The sequence below is a fragment of the Vidua chalybeata genome, chromosome 1 (genome assembly GCF_026979565.1).
Source record: "Vidua chalybeata isolate OUT-0048 chromosome 1, bVidCha1 merged haplotype, whole genome shotgun sequence".
In the NCBI taxonomy this organism is placed as follows: Eukaryota; Metazoa; Chordata; class Aves; order Passeriformes; family Viduidae; genus Vidua; species Vidua chalybeata.
The window spans coordinates 117,993,867-118,013,078 of record NC_071530.1 but is presented as its reverse complement, the minus strand read 5'-3'; the positions used below and the strand labels follow the sequence as shown (position 1 = coordinate 118,013,078).

General features: G+C 41.7%; 1 protein-coding gene across 2 annotated transcripts in view; it reads left to right on the top strand.

Moving 5' to 3' along the window:
- Positions 1-9,875: 9,875 nt before the first annotated feature.
- Positions 9,876-19,212, top strand: part of LOC128795583 (cytochrome P450 7B1) — a 125,619-nt gene continuing 116,282 nt past the window's right edge. For both annotated transcript variants that reach the window (XM_053956489.1, XM_053956480.1), the window contains exon 1: positions 9,876-10,061. In XM_053956489.1, the coding sequence (XP_053812464.1) occupies positions 9,964-10,061 (98 nt within the window). In that variant the 5' untranslated portion in view covers positions 9,876-9,963. The remainder of the gene's footprint in view (positions 10,062-19,212) is intronic.

Sequence of the window (19,212 nt, the reverse complement as noted above, 5' to 3'; positions counted from 1 at the left end):
CTAATTGTTAAGAATGAATGAGTGAGAAGTACCAGGGTTATTCACATCTCAGTGTAATTTCAGAGTGTCTTTTCTCCTGTCCTTCTGGAGACAAACTTCAGGAGACAAACACCTCACTTGAAGGTCAACATGTTGCACTGCAAATAAATCACAACATAAAATGCCTTGATTTAGTGTCAGTTAAATTTCTTTTTAAGATATAAGTGAATTGACACACTAAATTTTATTTAGTAGTTTTTTCCTATAATTTCCTATGTTTTTGCTTACAAAAACAGCGTAGAAAGATGGATACCACAGTATGGAGAAAATATTTGCCTAGTATTTGACTTTCTGTAAACTTCTAAGGGCAAAATTTTATGATTCAGAAAAGAAAAAATACTTAACAATTCCTGCACATATTTTACTACTTTCAAAATTGTTGAGATAGAAACTTACAAAGGTATAAATTTTAATAGGTGTTAGAATAATATGCCATTTTCCAGCAGATGAATAATTATACTATTACACTTTTCTGCTTCATGAAGATTTCCCCTGACTTTGGTAAGAATTTTAAATGTGAAAGACATATAGACTCAAGTCCTTGGTGTTGTTCTCAGTGCTGAAATAGTATCTGTTACAAGAACAAAATTTCCAGCAGATGCCTCTCACTATGTCATTGAACTTCAGTAGTGTCTCAATTTGAGTTCAATGAGACCATTCAGGCTTTTGGAAATAATGATAGTGATAAACAGAATGAAGACCAACTTTTTTCTGAAACATATATATAAAATGAAAAATACAACTTAATGATGAGAGATTTAAATGGTTCCAGGGCACAGAAACAAGCTGGAGTGTGGCACATCAGTTTGCACAGCAGTTCACACAGGAAGGGCTCCTCTCCAACTATTTGTGTGGAGCCAGTAGAGGCAGAAAATGGACTAAATACCTGGTAAGGAAGAGCAAAGAGATCCTTTTAGCTGCAGTGTTTAGCTTCCTTAGTTGTGGTGTAGACATGCCATCAAGCTTGATCCCCTGTAGCTGCCAGGGTCACTGGCCTGGCCATGTCAGAGACCTCCAGCCAGTCAGGCCTGCTGATGGCAGATGTAGCTCTCCAGGTCACAGGCTCCCAGGAGTGCCTGAAGCTTCTTTCCAAGGCTGGGATGACAAAGAGCTATTTTGCAGAAAGTGTGCTGTGTTTGAGGAGCTGTATTGCAGGTGGAGCTACAGGAAGAAGTGAATAGGCTATGCAGTATCCAAGAGAATGAGCAACAGATAGACTGGTTATTTTCAGCAATGCTACAGTCTCAGACTCCCAGGAGTCTTGAACCTCCATTATGGTGAAGAAGCAGATGGACCCAGAGCCCTGCAGGGGAATTAGTCAAAGGACTGTTAAATTAGCCAGGGGTCTGTTAAAGATGAAGGTTGGAGGCACATCACAGCACGTACCAGCAAGAAGGTTCCTCTTTCTCTGAATTTGGCAAGTAGGACTGGTACCTTTTACAAGAGGTGTGGGGCTCTGGAGCTAGAAGACCGAATAACTGATGAGATATGTGAATCCTTCTGGGATGGTGAGGCCTCCTGAAACAACACTACCTGTACCCTGCACCAGGACCTCCCTCCTCCGTTAACAGGAAAAGAAGGATAGTTGTGATAGGAGACTCCTTTCTAAGGGGAATGGAGGGGCTGATAGGCAGACCTGACCCAACTCACAGGGAAGTCTGCTGTCTCCTAGAGGCTTGGATACTGGAATTACTGGAAAACAATCCAGTCTAGTAAGGCCCTCTGATTATTTTCCGTTATTGGTTGTTCAAACTGGCAGCAATGAAATTAAAAAAAAAAAAAAAAAAAACAAAAAACAAACAGTCCGAGAGCAATCAAAAGAGGCTTCAGTAACAAGGTACACATGGCCTCAGTTTCGGCTTAGCCTATAACAAACCTGGAAAGTAATTGTGGACATAGGCTGGCTGCATACCTATTTCTCACATCCCACTTGCAAGAATCTGTGCTTGCTTCACTCTTTCGGAAGAAACTGAAATAAAGTAACTTCTGAGGTCCCATTTCAGACCTGCCTGAACTTAGTGTCTATCCACTCACTGGAACACTTAATGTAGCAAAAGTAATGTAAAAAAGTCCAAAGTACAGACTCTACCCCTTACTCCACCCAATTCCTCTATTCACACCACCTCCCACAGGTGTGCCCCACACACAGGGTGTCACACATTTAGCAACCCAAACACTTTTACTGACTTCAGGCTTTGACAGATTTGCGTGCCAAGATCACAATCTGCATAACATAATGATGGGCCATTAGCCTATGCCCCAGGCCTGCTGTGAGGTCTCTGGCACAAGAACCTACACGCCCCACGAACAAGCTGAGCCTTGCTCATTTAATGTCAGAGGAATCATTTGGATTTGGTTTACTTTGATTTGGGCAATTGAAAACTGCTGGATCAGGAGCTGATTCATGGGCAAATCAAAAGTATGCACCTCAAGAATGGGAAGGTCAGTCAAAAATATCCCAGACAGGTGGAAGAAAACAACTCCAGGTTTTAATCTCCTGGTGAACTTTGAGATTCAAAAGTTTCTGTATTGGCTTTGAATGAAGCCATTCCCAAGGAGAAAAACAGTCAAAGTAATAAACATAGAGAATATTGGAAAATAAAGAAGAAACATACAAGTCATACTGAAGTACATTTGATTTGTTTTTTAAAAGTCAATCATAAAAAGTGCTGGGTAATACTAAGTACCTTTGACTTAACTGATTCCGCATTAATTCTGAGCCAGTGAATTGCTAAGTCAAGTTTTGGACTCTCCAGATAAGTTTCAAATTTTACTACAATGTTTTGCTTTTTGTTTTTCATAAAGTTAGGCTTAATTAAAAGTGTTAACTATAATAAAATATAAACTCAAATCTTTTAAATAATATCTTAATGATGTGATTGATCAGCAAGATCACTAATATCATGCAATGTCAGAGGAACAAGTAAGTTAACAGAACCCAAAGAACATAAAGGCATGGTTTAAAAAGCTGTAACACCAATATATTGATAAACTATGGTCCAGAAATTATAAGTAATAAGAAAAACTGGTTGTGCAGGAGTAGAGATAGCACCTTGGGAGTCATTGTCAGCTCTAGTCTAATATAGCAGGATTTATAAATTGTGTGGCTGAGTCATATTACTCAAGTCACATTTTAAGTCTGTGTGAGCTTTTCCTCCTTCAAACCTTATTTGTTAACTGCATTTCTTTGCAGTGTGAATGTTAAAACACAAACAGGCATTTGGAACTGCTGCATATCTCCACTTTTTAACATAACACATAATTTTAGTTGATAATCAGACGGTGTTTTATTACTAATTAATTTCTGTGTAAGCAGTAACTTAGCATTGCTCTTCTACCATTTTCCACTGCACTTTGATCTGATCAGCACTGCTCCACCTTGTTTGCTCTTGCCAAGAGAGCTCACAAGTTTTTGAGTGTATTACTGACTTTATTTCAGTTTAGGATGTCTAGTCTCCTGTTTAAACACTTACCTCTATTTTTTAAAATGTATTTGCCATATGTATCTACCCTGTTTTGCAATGGCTAGCATTCATGACATGAATGCTTACTCATTTTAGGGCAATAGCCCAACCACTGACTTTATTTGGTTTGTGATTGAGTATTTCCTGCATTTCCCTGTGCGAGGTTTCAGAAATGGCTGTGGGTGGAATCACAGTTGTATGATCATTCTTGACAAACTTGATCGTGATGACAAACTTGTCTGGATTTTACTGCCTCCTTTTTCACGGCTTCTGTGTCTAACCATTTGGCTCATATAATATTCTTACATCACAGTCCATCAATAACACACTTTTTAATAGTTCTGGGATTTTTCATCTTCAATCTTCAATCATTCATTCTTCTCACTTGGGTAACCGTGTACTCTTTTGTCTTTCTCTTGAACTGTTTCTGTTTGCAACAGAAAATTCACTCTACTGCTGACTGATCCTTCTAATGGACAGAACTGTGAGAGATGCATCTTTAATGTTTTCTTTACATACATTCCTTTTTCTCTCCTCCCGTCACCTCTCCTCTCTTCCAATTTGAGCTATAGCTATGTTCAGTACTCCAGAGAAATGAAAAATGTCCAGATGTTGTTTATATACATACACCTGCCAGCTAACGAGTTAATACATGGTATTTGTTTTTATAATAGTACAAACACTCTTTACTTGTCCCAAATATTTGCTGCTAGCAAAGACTGCAGTGTTCCTAAGGCAAATTAAACTGATTTATAGCATTGAAAAATAAAAAGTACATTTTGAATGTTACAAAGCCAGCTATTAGAAAGTTTAAAATCCCAGAATTATAAGCCTTTTATCAAGGTAAATATAATGTAGTTACATTAATTTTTTACCATAATTTTGTCAAAATCTGAATATATAATCTTGTGCAGGGAATACAGCATTCTTCAAAACTTTGTTAGGTTACTCAGTGCATACAACTGAGTACCTTACTATATTGCAAATATAAACTCTCTTTAGGGTACACCAGCATTAATATTTTCATGGATGCTTATCAGTAAGGAAGTTAAATGCTGGGTTTTTGTTGTGCTAAGAGTGCTTTGCATGTTCAAAGGACAAGTCCATAATACATCACTGTTTTTGTAGCTAGATATTATAGATATGTATTGCTTTTGTAGTGCTTAGCACTTTGGGAAGTCAGACCTAAGCTCTCAAATTGACCTGCAGAAAATGAGGGTCTATCAGATAATTAGCCATGGTAAGATGGTATAGAAATAATCCACAGAAATTGATGGAATATAACTGTGAAGGAGAATCTTTAGTTAACTTAGTCAGGACAGCCACTGCTCTAGCAGTCATCCCCTTGCCTTACCAGGTTTCCATCTACAACAAAGAAGAAGCAGGGGTTCTCCTGTCTCTTTGACTACATAATCTAGGTTTATCTCATTCCTACATTACTTCCTTGTAGATACATGTAAATATTAAAGTTTTCTCATCAAAAATCCAGAGTGAAAATGTGAAATTTCTTCCACATGGCACCTGTGACACAGCTCCCTTTTTATTTAGCTCCCAAAATAGGATGCCTCACTTTTCCATAGTCCACATCTTGGATTGCCAGTCTATTTTCTTACAAAGGTAAAGACTCAGCTTCAGAATGAGTGGAAACAATGGCTTATCTGGTAGCATACTAGCTATTCCTTCTTCTCTTTCAGTGAATGAGATTTATGCCAGATTAGGAAATAACCAGATCTCACTGTGATAGCTATAACAGAAAGGAAAACATGGGCTTGTATGACTTTGTGGCACAGATGGCAGTATGGACAAACAGGACCATGTATTTTGCAATTGTATAAAGTAAAATTGCAGCCAGGAAGACGCAGCATTTTCTGTTGGGCCCTTCTTATCTTGATCATCTTGCCCATCACTTTTATGTTTTCCCAGAGTCAACTTTTGACCCAAATCCCTTTCTTCTTTCCCAGTAAGACTCAGCCTGCAAGCTGTAGGAACCATTTCAGAGGTTTTTTACCTAAGTCCTCTTGGCTTCTCCCTTCCCACACTGCCATTCCCACTCATTTCCCATTCCACCTCTGTTCTTGGATTTCAGGTCTGAGTCATATCACAATTCCACATCTTAATCTCTACACTGCAACAGCTGCCAGTCTGTCACATACCTCCTCAAAATCTTTTCTATTCTTACTGTCATCTCCTTTCCTTTGGGTCTCAGATTTCATCTTGCCCATTCATCCTCAGTTTCCCCTCATATGTTCCTAATCCTCCTTTTTTCCCCTTCCTGGCTCCCATTCATGATCTCTTTGTCTATTCAGTTCCTGTCCTTACCCCTGTAGACCTCTCAGCTTCTTTTTTTTCTTTTTTTTTTTTTCTTTTTTTTTTTTTTTTCTTTTTTTTTTTTTTTTTCTGATGAGTCCATATGTTGCTGTATGTAGCAAGTATGTGTTTGGCACGGCATTCCACATGATAGTGGGAAATGGGACCAAGACATTTGACGTGCAGGGACGGATGAATGGGACTTCTCAGCCGTCTCAGCGTGGGATCTTGTTCAGAGCTCAGGCTGATCAGCTGTGATTGACACAGGAGGCCATGGGAGAGAGCCTGCAGTGCTGTCTTACAAAAGCATTAAATGCAGATTGGTGTGTACTGGAAGGAGAGAACACAAAGTGAGAATCAAATTATTAGTCTTGAATTAAGCAAGATTTAAGAGATCTGTAAGCCTTTTCGTCCTGCACTTAAATCACTGCATTTCCCTTTGCCTGTATTCTAGCAGGAAGGGAGACGGGGAGCAGGGAACAAAAAGGCTTTTAGTTTCATTGCCCTGAATTCAGCCTGATCTCTATTAGCTCAGAGCTTCACTTCCAGAGAAAACAGCTGCTGAGCTAAGAGCTGGAAGCAGACCCAGTTCCAGAGGCATCTTCAGAAAACGAAGCCCCAAAGGTCCAGCAGGTCATTAGAGTGTATAAAACCTCTTTTCTTGTGGGGCTTATAACCTAAATAAATTTGGACAGATTATCTTTGACACAGAGGTTAATTTGTTGACCCCATTTCAAAGTCTAATGCCACTGTCATTTCTCAAAATCACAAAAAATGTTACCATGGGTATTTTCTTTAGCATTGTTCACAAAAATACATCAATTTTTTTTTTTTTTTGGTTGAAATAATTCACGCACACTTGAACTGAAGGCAAGAATGGCCTTGCAGTATTGCAACTGCAATGGTTATAGCAGATCAAAGCTATAAGCTGTTGAAAATAACCTTTGAATGAGTAGTGCTGGGTGAGTGGAAAAGTAAGCCTTGTTCCCGCTGTTGCTTATAACGCATATGTCACTGGTGTTTCAGTGGTAGTGAATCTGCTCTTGTCTAAGATTGGGAGTTTAAATCCTTGTGCACATGAAAGCTACCCAGCAGAACAGGCATTTGTCCATGTGCTGCATATAGCAAAATCACACTGTGATGTGTAAAATACTGTACAGATTGCAATATATACTGTTCAAAGTTTATTTTGAGTCTTCTGCATTTTCATAAGACAAAAAAATATGATCTATATCATCTTACAACATTGGCAGTATGAAACATACACACAGTATGCATTTTGAACTGTAGCATATGTACAGAATGTTCACAATTTAAACAGGAGAAATGTAGCTGAGCATCTATCTATCTATCTATCTATCTATCTATCTATCTATCTATCTATCTATCTATCTCTATAGGCTTATTACCATAGTATTAGGAACCTCTCTGAAATCTTTCCAACTGAAAAGCCCTCCAAGCTTACCTTATGAATTCTCCATCCACCCCCGCTCCACCCCCAAACTCATAAAGTACTCTCAAATGCTTTCACCTCTCTCCAGTCTGCAGCTGTTTCTGGAAGTTTTCTAATTCATACAAAGGACACTTGAAGAAATTTGTAAAGGAGCCACTACTACCGTGATGGAACAACAGAAATTACACCCCACCAGTAAGGATAACAACTGGACACAGTTGTATCCAGCTGGAGAGTAACATTATCCATTTCCAAAAATATAACAGTATTTGCATTCTTTCTCCTCACTTACGACCATGCTGCAGCAAGAGCTCTATAAGAAGCTCATGACAGCTTGAAACTGAAAATCCCTCCAATTCTTAATAAATTACTTTCCTAACAAGAGACCACATTGCTGTAAGCCCAGGCTTGCACCTTCTGAAAACTAAATTAAGTTCCTCTTTCCTGCTAGAGCTATATTAAAGGGAACTGTTCAGTCTCTCCCTCTTTCTCCAGTAAGCTGAGATGCCAATATCTATGAATATATCTATTATAATTTTAACTGGTATGTTATGTGTAAATATCATTCAGTTGGATTTGCATTGACGTAATTCATACTATATATAAGACATCAAACTTAAAGATGTTTTAGCTTTCAGCTCTTTGATATTCCTTCACTAGTTAAGAATTTAATTAATCCTCTTGGACTTTTTAAATGGTTGACGTAGAACAGTACTCAGCATTCTTAAGGACTTAGATATTTCAGGGTTTGTTCCCAGTATTTTAAAGTGTTTGTGGTGTCATTCAAAATGGTTTTTGGTGTGAGGGTGGGTTTTTTTTTCATCTGCAATTGACCTGAGACAGTAACTTTCAACAAACATGAAAAGTGCAAACTAAAAACGATTGTTGTAACCCTCTTCACACCCTTTGACATAACTACAGCAATCTTGGTGGTTTGATGTTTTGATTATGGGTGAAGGCTTACTCTAGCTGCCACAGCTATTTAATTGTATGTGGACAGTTATTTGTCACCAAACTGAACTGAAACACTAAATTTTCACAGAAGAGGTCACTTGTAAAATGAGTAATATTTTACTGTGTAATGTCTTACAGTGTAATGCTTTTCAGTTCTGATTTAGTCCTTTTCCATGAATTTACAGGACTAGTAGCTAAGAAACCCCTTGGGATTCCCAAGCTGGGGATTTCAAATACAGTTACCTGCAAGAAGATCTAAAGAACTACAAGTGAAGCATTAGTTTCTCTTATGGTTTCCCTCCATGCATCATACTGCACAATAAGGGTGTCTGATTTTTTGGCCTCAGGAGGGATAGACAGTTGATAGTTTTAAGCAATGTTGCTCAGATTCGGGTCACTTTTAATGTGGGACTCACTACTTTGATTTTTACTGATTAACACAATGGCATTTAAAAATATTTCACTGCAACTAAAAGGAATGTCTGAGGAAGAAGACACACAGCTCTGATGACTTCAAACCCTCAGATATACCTCAGGCTCTCAAAAATAATGAAATCTGCTAAGGAAGGTGTTTTCTTAACTGGCTTCTTTATCTGCTAAGATACATTTGGGACTCTACAATTCTGAAAAAACTTGCAACAGGACAAGTCAGAAGACTGGTGTTCTACAATTTGTTTCCAAGATGAAAGGAATATATAAACCACCAAGCATTATGAAACATACAACATATGATACTGCATGCGGCTGAAAATGAGCATGAACTTGTCTGTCAGCATTCAACCGAACAACAATTCCAAAACCTGAAGGATCTTACTCCATCCCTCAGTGTGAATTTGCATTGAACAGTATCTTACATCACAGCAACATTTGAATGTACCTTGTACCAAATGGCAGTGGAGAGGTAAGGTACTGCTGCTGCCCTGGTATTTTGTTAGTCCTTGCCCTGCCACGAAGTATTGAACTCCCTGGTCCTCTTTGCCTCCCCACGTCATCCCAGTTCCTTTCGCTGGGGATCTCCCCATTGCTTGTTTTTTGTCTCTCACCTCCTCCTTCCTCTCTTGTACTCTCCATAACACACCAGAGAGGCTGGCACAGTGCGAGGAGTGGACCCAGTTCCTTCTCATACAGTATTAAGAACCAACCCTCGCTATGTGTTATCATATCTCAGATTAAGTTTTATGAAGCTGTGGGATATTGCCTTGCTTTTTAAGGGGTCCGTATCAAAACCAAGCAGAGGTCAAAGGGCTTGCCAGAGCTGCTACCTGTTCGAGTCTGGCACCGTACGCACTGGGAACACGCCACGGCCACTCCGCCACCCGAGGCCACGTTTGCGGGGCACCGAGACCCTCCCAGGGTACCGTGACGGCTGAAAGGGATTGGAGGGCGGGGAGCACTGAGATGCCCCCATCATTCCCGGGTCTCCGTCCTGGCACCTTCCCGCCGCATCAGAGCCTTTTCCCGGCAAGCCGAAGGCTGGGGCTCCCCCTCCGCCGGGAAGCCGCAGGGGCGGGCGGGCGCGACCCTCCCCGCTCTGAGCGCTCCCCGGGGAGGAGCCGGCCGGGTCGCACCGGGCCCGCTCGCCAAGTCCGGCTCCGAGCGGCCAAACCCAGCCCCCTGAGTTCGGGGTGGGCGGGGAGGGGCGGCCGGCCGGGCGCCTCTCCTGCCGGGAGCGGGAGGACGGGCGAAACTTTCCTCCCCGGCGGCGGCGACGAGGCACCAGCAGCCGCCGAGGCGAGCGCCGCCAGGATGGGCCCCGACACGCTGCCGCTCGGCACCTACAGCGGGGCGGCCGCCGCCGCCACCCTGCTGCTCTGGGCCGTGTGCGTGCTCTGCAGGAGGAGAAGGTATCGGGGCGGGGGGCGGCCGCCGCATTCCTGCACGGCCGGGCCGGGGGAGCGGGGCTGTCGGGCGGGCGCGGCGCCGCCGAGCCGCGCATTGGGCCGCGCTGCTCTCCGCCCGCCCCTCCGCTCAGGGCCGCCCTATCAGCGCCCGCCGGGCCGGGGGCGGCGGCCCCCGCGGGATGGCGGCCCCCGGGGGTGGCGGCCCCCGCTGCGGCCGGGGCCGGCGCTGGGGCCGCGGGCGGCAGCTGCGCTGCCGGGGGCGAGGGAGAGCCGGGGAGGCGCGGCGGGGGGCGGCGGCGGCTCCTCGCCTGACCTCGGGCGGGGGCGGCCGCTGGCACGTGGGATTCCGGTCTCCTCCCGGGGTTGCGTGGAGTCCCGTGCTCCGAAAGGAGCTGTGGACACGTAGCACATTCCCGGGCAGTTCGGCATTGTGAGCACACGCGAGGCTGAGGTCTGCTGAGAGCCTGAACGCGAGCTCTGCGCCCCATGTAGCAGCAGGGACCCGGAGCGGCCCGCGGCAGCTGTCCCGCGGAGCCCGAGGTGCGCCTGCCCTACCTGCAGCCGCCGCTGCCGCGGGGTTGCGACATCGCTACGCTTCTCTTGGTGCCGAGTAGCTTGGGTCATGGACATTCTAGTGATTTCTGTTAGTTTTTCTCATGCCGTTGCCATTAGTTTATTTCAAGTGTATAATCTATAAAACTCAAAGAAGGTACACGCGTGTTCTGGGACATTTCAAGAAGAACGTACCGGTTTTTCAGTGGGGAAAAGAAGCACTGTCTGGATCTATGCTTTCTGAATACCTGTTACTTTATATGCTGACATTTTCCCAGGTATTTTTCACTTGATGAAGTTAAATGGTTGGTCACGTGAAGCCAATACTCGATGCTCTTCAGCGTCTCTTCTGCAACTGATGAATAAATGTGTGTAAAGGCTGACGGTGGAGGAGTGAAGAAGGGGAGGGATCAGTATTCACTGGATTGTTTGCTTATTTTTAATTCATAAAATGAGATGCATAGAAAATTATAGATGTAATTCTGAATAGTAAATTCTTCATTTTCCTAATAATTGTAAGTTATTTTGGAAGATGTAGACAAGCAAATACAAAAAATAAATTGCACTACTAGGTTGTAAAAAAAGTTAGAAGGGCAGTCTGGCAATTTTTAGACCATTAGTCCTAACTTTGGGTCCATGTATAGAACAAATTAAAAAACAGTGAAAATTCATGTTTTGATCGCAGAAGGCATCTGTGAACAGAGACAGGTTATTCCCATGGTGTCTGATTTGGATCCATTTTTATATGTGATTTGACTTAGAGAGCCCAATCCATTCCTTAAGGACACATCCATCCCATCCATCCCAATATTTGAGCGGGGTCATCCCATAACACAAACTGCTTGACAGAGTAGTCTGAGATGATGCTTCATGCTTCAGCGCAGTTTATGAAGTGGACAGTTGCTGCTCGACAGGTCACTCCTCCTCCTCATCATCATCCATGTTGCTCCTCTGACCTTCTGTGAGCTTATTCTGGGAATTAAACACATAAAAACTTTTTTTTTTTTTTGATAGGTTTAATTTGCTGCCAGTCTAGCTCCCTAAAGAACATCAGCACAGAAAACAAAAGGGGAGCAGGAAGGCAAATGGGATTGGGTGTCTTCTTAAGGCTAGAAGATATTATACTGCCTTAGCCATATTATAAAATTGTGCCTGTCATTAGTTTAAATTCTAGTACAATTGTAAAAGACAGAATTTTTGAAAATGGAAACAGGCAAAGCTGTTGCTTGTAGAGTTTTCAGCCAGCTGTGAGTGGTAGGGAAAAAAGGATCAAAGAACACATTCTGAATTATTTTTATACCCCTTATGGCTGTAGAGTTTTTCAAGTGCACTGTTTAGAGTCTACAGCAAAATGGTTCGGATGCTTGTGTCACAGCAGAATGATGTTATACAGAAGACCGCACAAGAAAGTGTACTGTCTTGTCCCAAAAACCAAACTGCTGTTTGAGTAATTAACTACTTGAAAGCCTGTGCTGTTTCTCAAAGAGCTGTACAAAGCACTAGAGAGCAAGCAACTGCAAATAACAAATGCTAAAACCCATCAACCTCTGTGTGGTACAGCCCTCAGCAGAATGTGCTGGTGTTGAGGTACTATCCTACTCCAGTTAAATGTGCAATTAATTCTCTTTCTTTTGGCATAAAAAAAAGAAAAGAAATTATGCATGGTCTGTAGAGGTGCCTAGCAGCAGCCTGCTGATGTTCCACAACCATTTCTGATCTGTGGGAAGAAAAGACATTCTAAGGGTGCAGTGGATTAAAAAATGGGGTTAGAGCTTAGTTCGTGCTTCTCAAATTTGGTGCAAGTCTGTGATCTCCCCTTGCTTATCAGACCCTTATCAGTTTGTCTGTCCCCATGTGTCCTCCATTTGTCAGATTTCTTCTTTCCCGTTTTTCTATTTGAGTCTAACAAACCCTGCAGCAGGTGGGCTACCCCCTACCTTCCTCTGGAATCCACTTTAAACATTTGGGAGCCTGTTGACATAGGGAGTGTTGGCAAATTACTACATAAATAAATGCCAAAGTCAAGGCTATATTCCTGGTCATGGATCGTAACCATTTGGACAGAAGAGCAGACAATGTGGAGCTTGCCTGTGCTAGAAGAAATGTAGGTACTTCAGGCATGCATGTGCTCTTATGTCGGAGTCCAGAACATCCCTTTGGCTGCTCTGGATGCCTCGAGACCCTGGCAGGGGGCTCAGGGATCTTGTTAACAAGTCAAAAACACCTGTGGCTTCGATTTTAGCCCATGGGAGAGGCTGCCAACCTTGTATGAGGAATTACAAGCCAAAAAGGATTGAGTGGTATAATAAGGGAATTGGTACAGGGTGAAAAAAGTAGAATTTGGGGGTTTTTAGAATGTACTTCAGGGATACAAGATGGAGGAATCTGGGCATGCCCTAGCCTTTTCCTCCTTCTTCTTGTCCTCCATGTCTTGGTGTGATGGTGACACTTTTCTATTGGTCTAGGATAGGGACACACTGTCCAACATAGATTTTAGGTATTGGTACGGGAACTATAAACATGGTACACATAATTTTGGGTATATAATGTGGGAGACACCCGGAGCTCGCAGCAGACTGCTATGGCTTCTGTACTAGCCAGACCTCGGCAGGTCACAGAGAAAATCTTTTATATAAGAAGAAATAAACAACCTTGAAAACTCAGCTTCACGCCTTCAAGACCTCTTCTTTGGCTGCCGGGCTAGGGAAAAAGGACTTTCACACTGTTGGGGTCTTGCCAACCCGACCCCAACACTCTTACATAAGTTAATATGTTGCCTTAATGTTGGTAGTGCAAATCCTGTATAAGGGGTTTGTTGTGTTTAAGGTACCAAGATAAACTTTACCAGAATGATCAAATTTGACATCTTAACCACAGCCCTGCATGGACTCCATCAAGATTACCACAGTAGGCAAGTGTGTGTATATATAAATGAAGAGCTTAAGTAAGTAAATAAACACCACTAACTTGCACTTCAGAGTTCCGTGTGTTTGTTTTGCTGGGTGATGCCTTTGTCCCGCTTGACTGAGGTGAAGCACAACCACTTTTGTGGCTCTTGAGAGTTACACATCTAGGAGCATAATGAGGGTTTGTATATCCTGGAGAAGAGAACTTCCTAAATCCATCACTGATGCTCCTTAAGCAGATGTTACCTTTTTTGCTATAAGGTGCTTCCCCTGTTTCCTCTCAGGCTGAGGTGCTCATTACTGGAGCAGAAAAGGTGTTGTATTGACTTAAAATTTTGTCAGAAAAGGTGTTGTATTGACTTAATCTGCTGTTGCCTTTTTCTGTAATACAGTTGATGTAACCTGGCATTACAAGATTTGAGGGTGAATTCAGTACCAGTTTTCTCAGAGATAGGGTAGAAAGGAAGACAAATTTCCTTTGTATAAATGCTTATCATTTGAGTGCTTGTGGCAGTAATAACACAAAGGAAACTAATTGGAGTCTTTGCCAGGTTTTGTATCACAGATGGTGAAGAAATAGAAGTAGAACAAAAGTTTCTGTAATCACAGAAAAAATTAATTTGAGTTAAACTCAATGTCAAATGAGTCTCAGTGCCTTCTGCATGCTAAGAGAGATCTCCCTCTTACTGGTTAGTGAAGAAAAGCCTATCTAGGCTGTTTGCTGGGGAATGTGTTTTCTCCAGAGAGCACTTCCTTCTTGCTGCTGCATGAAAGTATTTCTGCTATGGCAAAAGCTGATTATTTCCTAGCCTGGAGACTGTACAGATCACTCTCTTTTGCCTTCATGTTTTACCTCAGCTTCATGTGGTTTTCTTTTGGTGCTTTCAAACTGCTTTTCCACTAGCTGTACACAGTCTCATGGAACAGGAGGTGAGATGTCAGGTGAAGCTGACTCCCATTTGTCTTCCAGCAGTGATACTGCCCAAGTCAGAGAAGGGCACTTGAGATCTTCAGGGGCTGTGTCTGCTGCTAACTTCCATAGGTGTAGTACTATTCCACTTCTTCCTCAAAGTGATGTATATTTTTGGTTGCTAGTATTCATTGCATGTCCATGACTGAAAATGGTCACATATTGTAACCAACAATTTGTGGGAGAGGCTGGAGTATTCTCTGACTCCCTCCTTGAAGAGCAGATGCTGCAAAAATACTAGGAAGAAGGGACTTAAGCTGACCACAGATTAAAACCACTGCCTTAGGGGAAGAGGACAGTGGAGAGAAGTGGAACAAAGATTGTTGTGTCCCAATTTATCTATTGAAACTGAATCCTTCTCCTAAGGTTTGCATCCCAAAGTTTTTCAGATAAAGAAAATACAGACCGAACCTGGAAAAAGGTTCCTTATCAGAAGTTTATAACTGCTTGGAAAGTTAACCTACCTCTGATGTGAGCTGCATCAATGATAGGTTTGCAAAAAGTTATTCCCTCTGCAATTCTATTGCTTTAAAATGAAAGAAGGTAGATTTACATTACATAATAGGAAGAAATTCTTTATGATGAGGGTAATGAGACACTGGAAGAGGTTTCCCAGAGAAGTTGTGGCTACCCCATCCCTGGAAGTATTCCAGGCCCAGTTGGATGGGGCTTTAAATCATCTCATGGCAGGGATTTGGAACTAGATGATCCTTAAGGTCCCTTCTAACCCAAACCATTCCATGATTCTGTAGGTTTGTAGGGTTGGTATTTTAATTATTAGGAATGGTCTTCACAGTCAGGATTGCTTGTGAGGAATGCTATGATACATGGCACATGTTGTGGATTTTACTTTACAGCAGTATAGCAATTTCTGTGCTGCATTAGATGGGACATGCACCTTCTAATTTATTGTTTCTGACCAGTTTCTAGTGCATCAGAACATGGTATTAAAAAACCTCCCAACTTATACAGTGTAATTGTAGATTGAAGTCAACATAAGAAGAATTGCATGATACATTTCTCAGAAAGGATTTTGCTGTGACCTGAGTTATGGATTTAAAGTATTTTTGAAGCAAACTGTCTGTCATTTTCCCTTTTATTCTATATTTTAAAATACCTCTGATCTATAGAATTATATTAATCTAAGATACTTTTCCCCAAACTTGCTCCCTTGAACCCAGACAGATATTGTTGAAAAGAATATAGATTTTATCTTTGCCTTCAAGAACATCTTATCCTTCTCTGTGACAAGCTGTGAGCTTGCTAACAGCTCTCTTACCAAGCGAATTGTAGTTCACAAGATGTCATCAGCCTGTCTTTTTTACCACTTCTGCTAATTTAGGCAATATGTTAAGGTAGTTTTCAGTTGGAGGGAACATCAGGAAGGACAGATAGAAGGATACCAGAAAAATCTGGCCTCTTCCTTCTTACCTTGGCCTTCTGCAGAGGCCTTTTGCTCCATTCTTTTGCTTGGACCTCTAGGGAGTGCACGTGTTTTCATGACCTCCTTTTGTTTACTGTCATTGTCCGCTCTTACTCCACTCAGAAAAGGACTGAAGACTGAAACTGTTTAAGGCAGAAAAGTAACAGTTCTGTTTCTTAAGTAGCCTTAGGAAACCTTTCTTTCTCACCATCACACTTGGGTTTTCTGTCAACTGTTCACTGCTGTGCCAAGATGTGGTGGAAGCTTATTTCTTTGCTTGCTTCTAGTGGTCAGAGCTTAAGTAAGGGTAGAATAAAATGAAGTCAGCAAAACCATAACCTTCTCAAGGTGTGCAAGTGTCCATTCACAGGCTGTTGGTTTTTCTTATGGCCCTAATAGACCTGGAGAGTCATTGCATCATGGGTCTCGCACAGTAGTGTGTTTCAAGACAGGTTTTTCTTTTTCTTTTTTTTTTTTGTGCTGCTTCTCATCCTTCTGATTTGTAGTGTGTGTGTCATGCACATTTTGAGTTCCACTTCCTACCAGTACTTTGAAGATGACACTAAAGATGAGACTTCTTTTAGAAGATAATAAACCTTCCCAGTGATCTCTGATTTACAGAATTCTTTGCTTAAGGTACACTGCCACCTAGCAACAGTTTCTCTTCCCTCCCAGTTTTCTTGACCTACTTTGCTGGGGGTTGTTCAGCTTTATAGTTTATACCTGGTCTGGCCTTGATCAGCATCCAGAACCCATCAGTAGATGCCATCCTGGTAAATGTATATGTGAGAGGTGGAGATATTTTTAGTGGCAATAAGAACTGCTAGCTTCTGGTTTCTGACTAAAAACAATAGTTTATACTTTCATGGGGTTTTTTCCTCCCCATGTTTCTGTGCAAAAGGCCTATAATTATTTTTTCCCCTTGGAATTATTGATTTTGCTTTCTTCTGTTCTTTATTCTTTGAAGCAAATAAAATCAAAGGGCAAGAATTAAAGGGAATCACTTTCAGCTCTTTTTATTATTCCAGTGCAACATGAAGCATGGAGTGTCCATCTAGAGCACTGTACACAAATGCACAGAGCTTACAGAAAGTTCTGAACAATTAACCCTTCTGCTCCTCTTCCAAGCTGATAGTCCCAAAGGTATGAATGAGGACAAGCCACATGAATACATAGTGCTTTAAAAATTATATTCATGCTTACCACTGTATTTAGAGGAGGAAAGCAAACTGGTTGGCAAACCTTAGCTGAAATGTTACAAATAAAGGCTGGTGTGAAGGAAGACAAAAAGAAGCAAATCTTAATCCCAGTGTCCCCTGACATGAGCTATGAACTTCTCCTTTAAGCATGATGGTGAAATTTGCCCCCTGATGTGTTTAATAACTGGTGATGTAACTAGAGAGCTGCATCATCAGGCGACTGCAGGATTTCCTGGAGGCTTGACTTACAAAGCTATGTGGGTCTTAGCTCCCCCAAGGAAGGAGTGACTTCACTGGGATGCAGGGACTTTGCTGAGTCTCAAGCTTGCAGTCTTGCTTGTGGACTCCTCAGTTCCCCTGCTGTAAATTGGAGGTCAGTATGGTCTCTTGATTTACAGATAACAAAGACAAATGCTTCATTGGGCACTCAGAGAGTTGTCAGAGATGCTGAAAAGAATTCTTGCATGGTATAACTGCTCAACATATGCTGAGGAACTGTTGCCTGTCCATCCCTTTCTCCTATATGCTGAAATACAAATTTAGGTATTGCATTTTTGCAATAGTCAGCTAAGTAGTTGGATTGTGCCAGCCGCTTTAGTGTTTTGCTCAGTTATGAGAATTATGGTCCCATATAAAATTGTTGTGTGGGTTTTTTTTTGTGTGTGTGTGTGTTTTTTTGGTTTTTTTTGGGTTTTGGGTTTTTTATGGGTTTTTGGTTGTTTGTTTGTTTGGTTTTTTTTCCCCAGTCAAGTGATTTTATTAAGAAATTGGGCAGGGCTTGTTTTGATAAAGTAATATAACTGTTCTCACTCCATCCAGTCACTTATTTAACTTAGTGTATTGTAATGCCAAAGAGTGGGGGAAATACAGAAGCTAAAGGAAACAGCATACGTGCAATGTTAATACACTATATGAAGTTAAGGAAAATCTCACTGTTAAGTTGGCAGTCTTTTTCACTTTTATCCAAGTTTTATAGATCTCCTAGGTATTGGAGCCAGACTTGGAACACATTTTCCTGACTTCTAGTTTTATGCTTTAACTTGCTGCCTTTTCTTTCCAAGACATTTACCATATATGTATGACATTATAGCTGTCTGGTAAACTAACTTTTTCAACCATGAGGCAGATTTTGAATTCTGATTTCAAACTTCAGTAGTGTTCTTTTTCTTTCTCCATCATTTACTGATCCTTTTACAAGAAGCATGTAGGATTTTAGGCTAATATCCATTTGCATGCCGTCTGGGTGAATTTTGGCTGACTGAGAGTCCCATAAAACAAAAGTTTCCTCTTTACAAACCACATGGATCTTGGCTGTAGATATTCAGTCCCTTTCTCCACAAACTGTTTTTAATGGTGCCAGATTCTTCTGTTTCTTCTCCTTGTTTGGCACATGTCAGGAAAAAAAAAATCTTGGCTCTTGTATAGAACATATCTTGTTTCCTCTTAACTGCTCGTACTTTCTATTCGTAATTTAAATCAGCACAAAAATGCTATGGTTGTGCTTCTCATGATTTAATCTTGTAATTTCCTAAGCAATATTCCAATTCTCTTAAAAAAATAATGCTCTCTCATACTGTAGGCCTGGTGGTAGGAGGTTCTAGCCGAATGCAATGGATGTGTTCGTGTTGTTTTTGGAGAATATGCATGGAGTCCTGGCAAAGTGGCCTGCTCAAGCCTGTGGAGGCACGTGAAGGAAGAGCAGATGAACAAAATGAAGCTAAAATGAGGTGTTACAGGAGTACTGTCTCTACCATCCAGCTTCCCCTTTCTGACACTGCAGTGAAAACCTGGACTCCAACACTGCACCTTGTAGACTCATGTCCACAGTAGGCGGTTGAAGAAGTGTCTCCTTCCTGGCCCAGGCATCTGTCAGAGAGCCTGTGTGCATTTGTCATAAGCTACTCATTTTCCTTGCTGACAGCCTTACCCTGCCTCCTTTGAGCTCTTGTATGAGTCAATGTGATTCTGATGGCTAAGGCAGAGTGCAGCACTGCAAAGTGTGGCTATCTGATTTATTGTGGTTCCCCCAAAAAATCAGCAAACTGCTTAGTAGCCTGCTCTTTCCTTACCCCATTGTCTTGCTTCTCATAAGATCGTTCCCCAG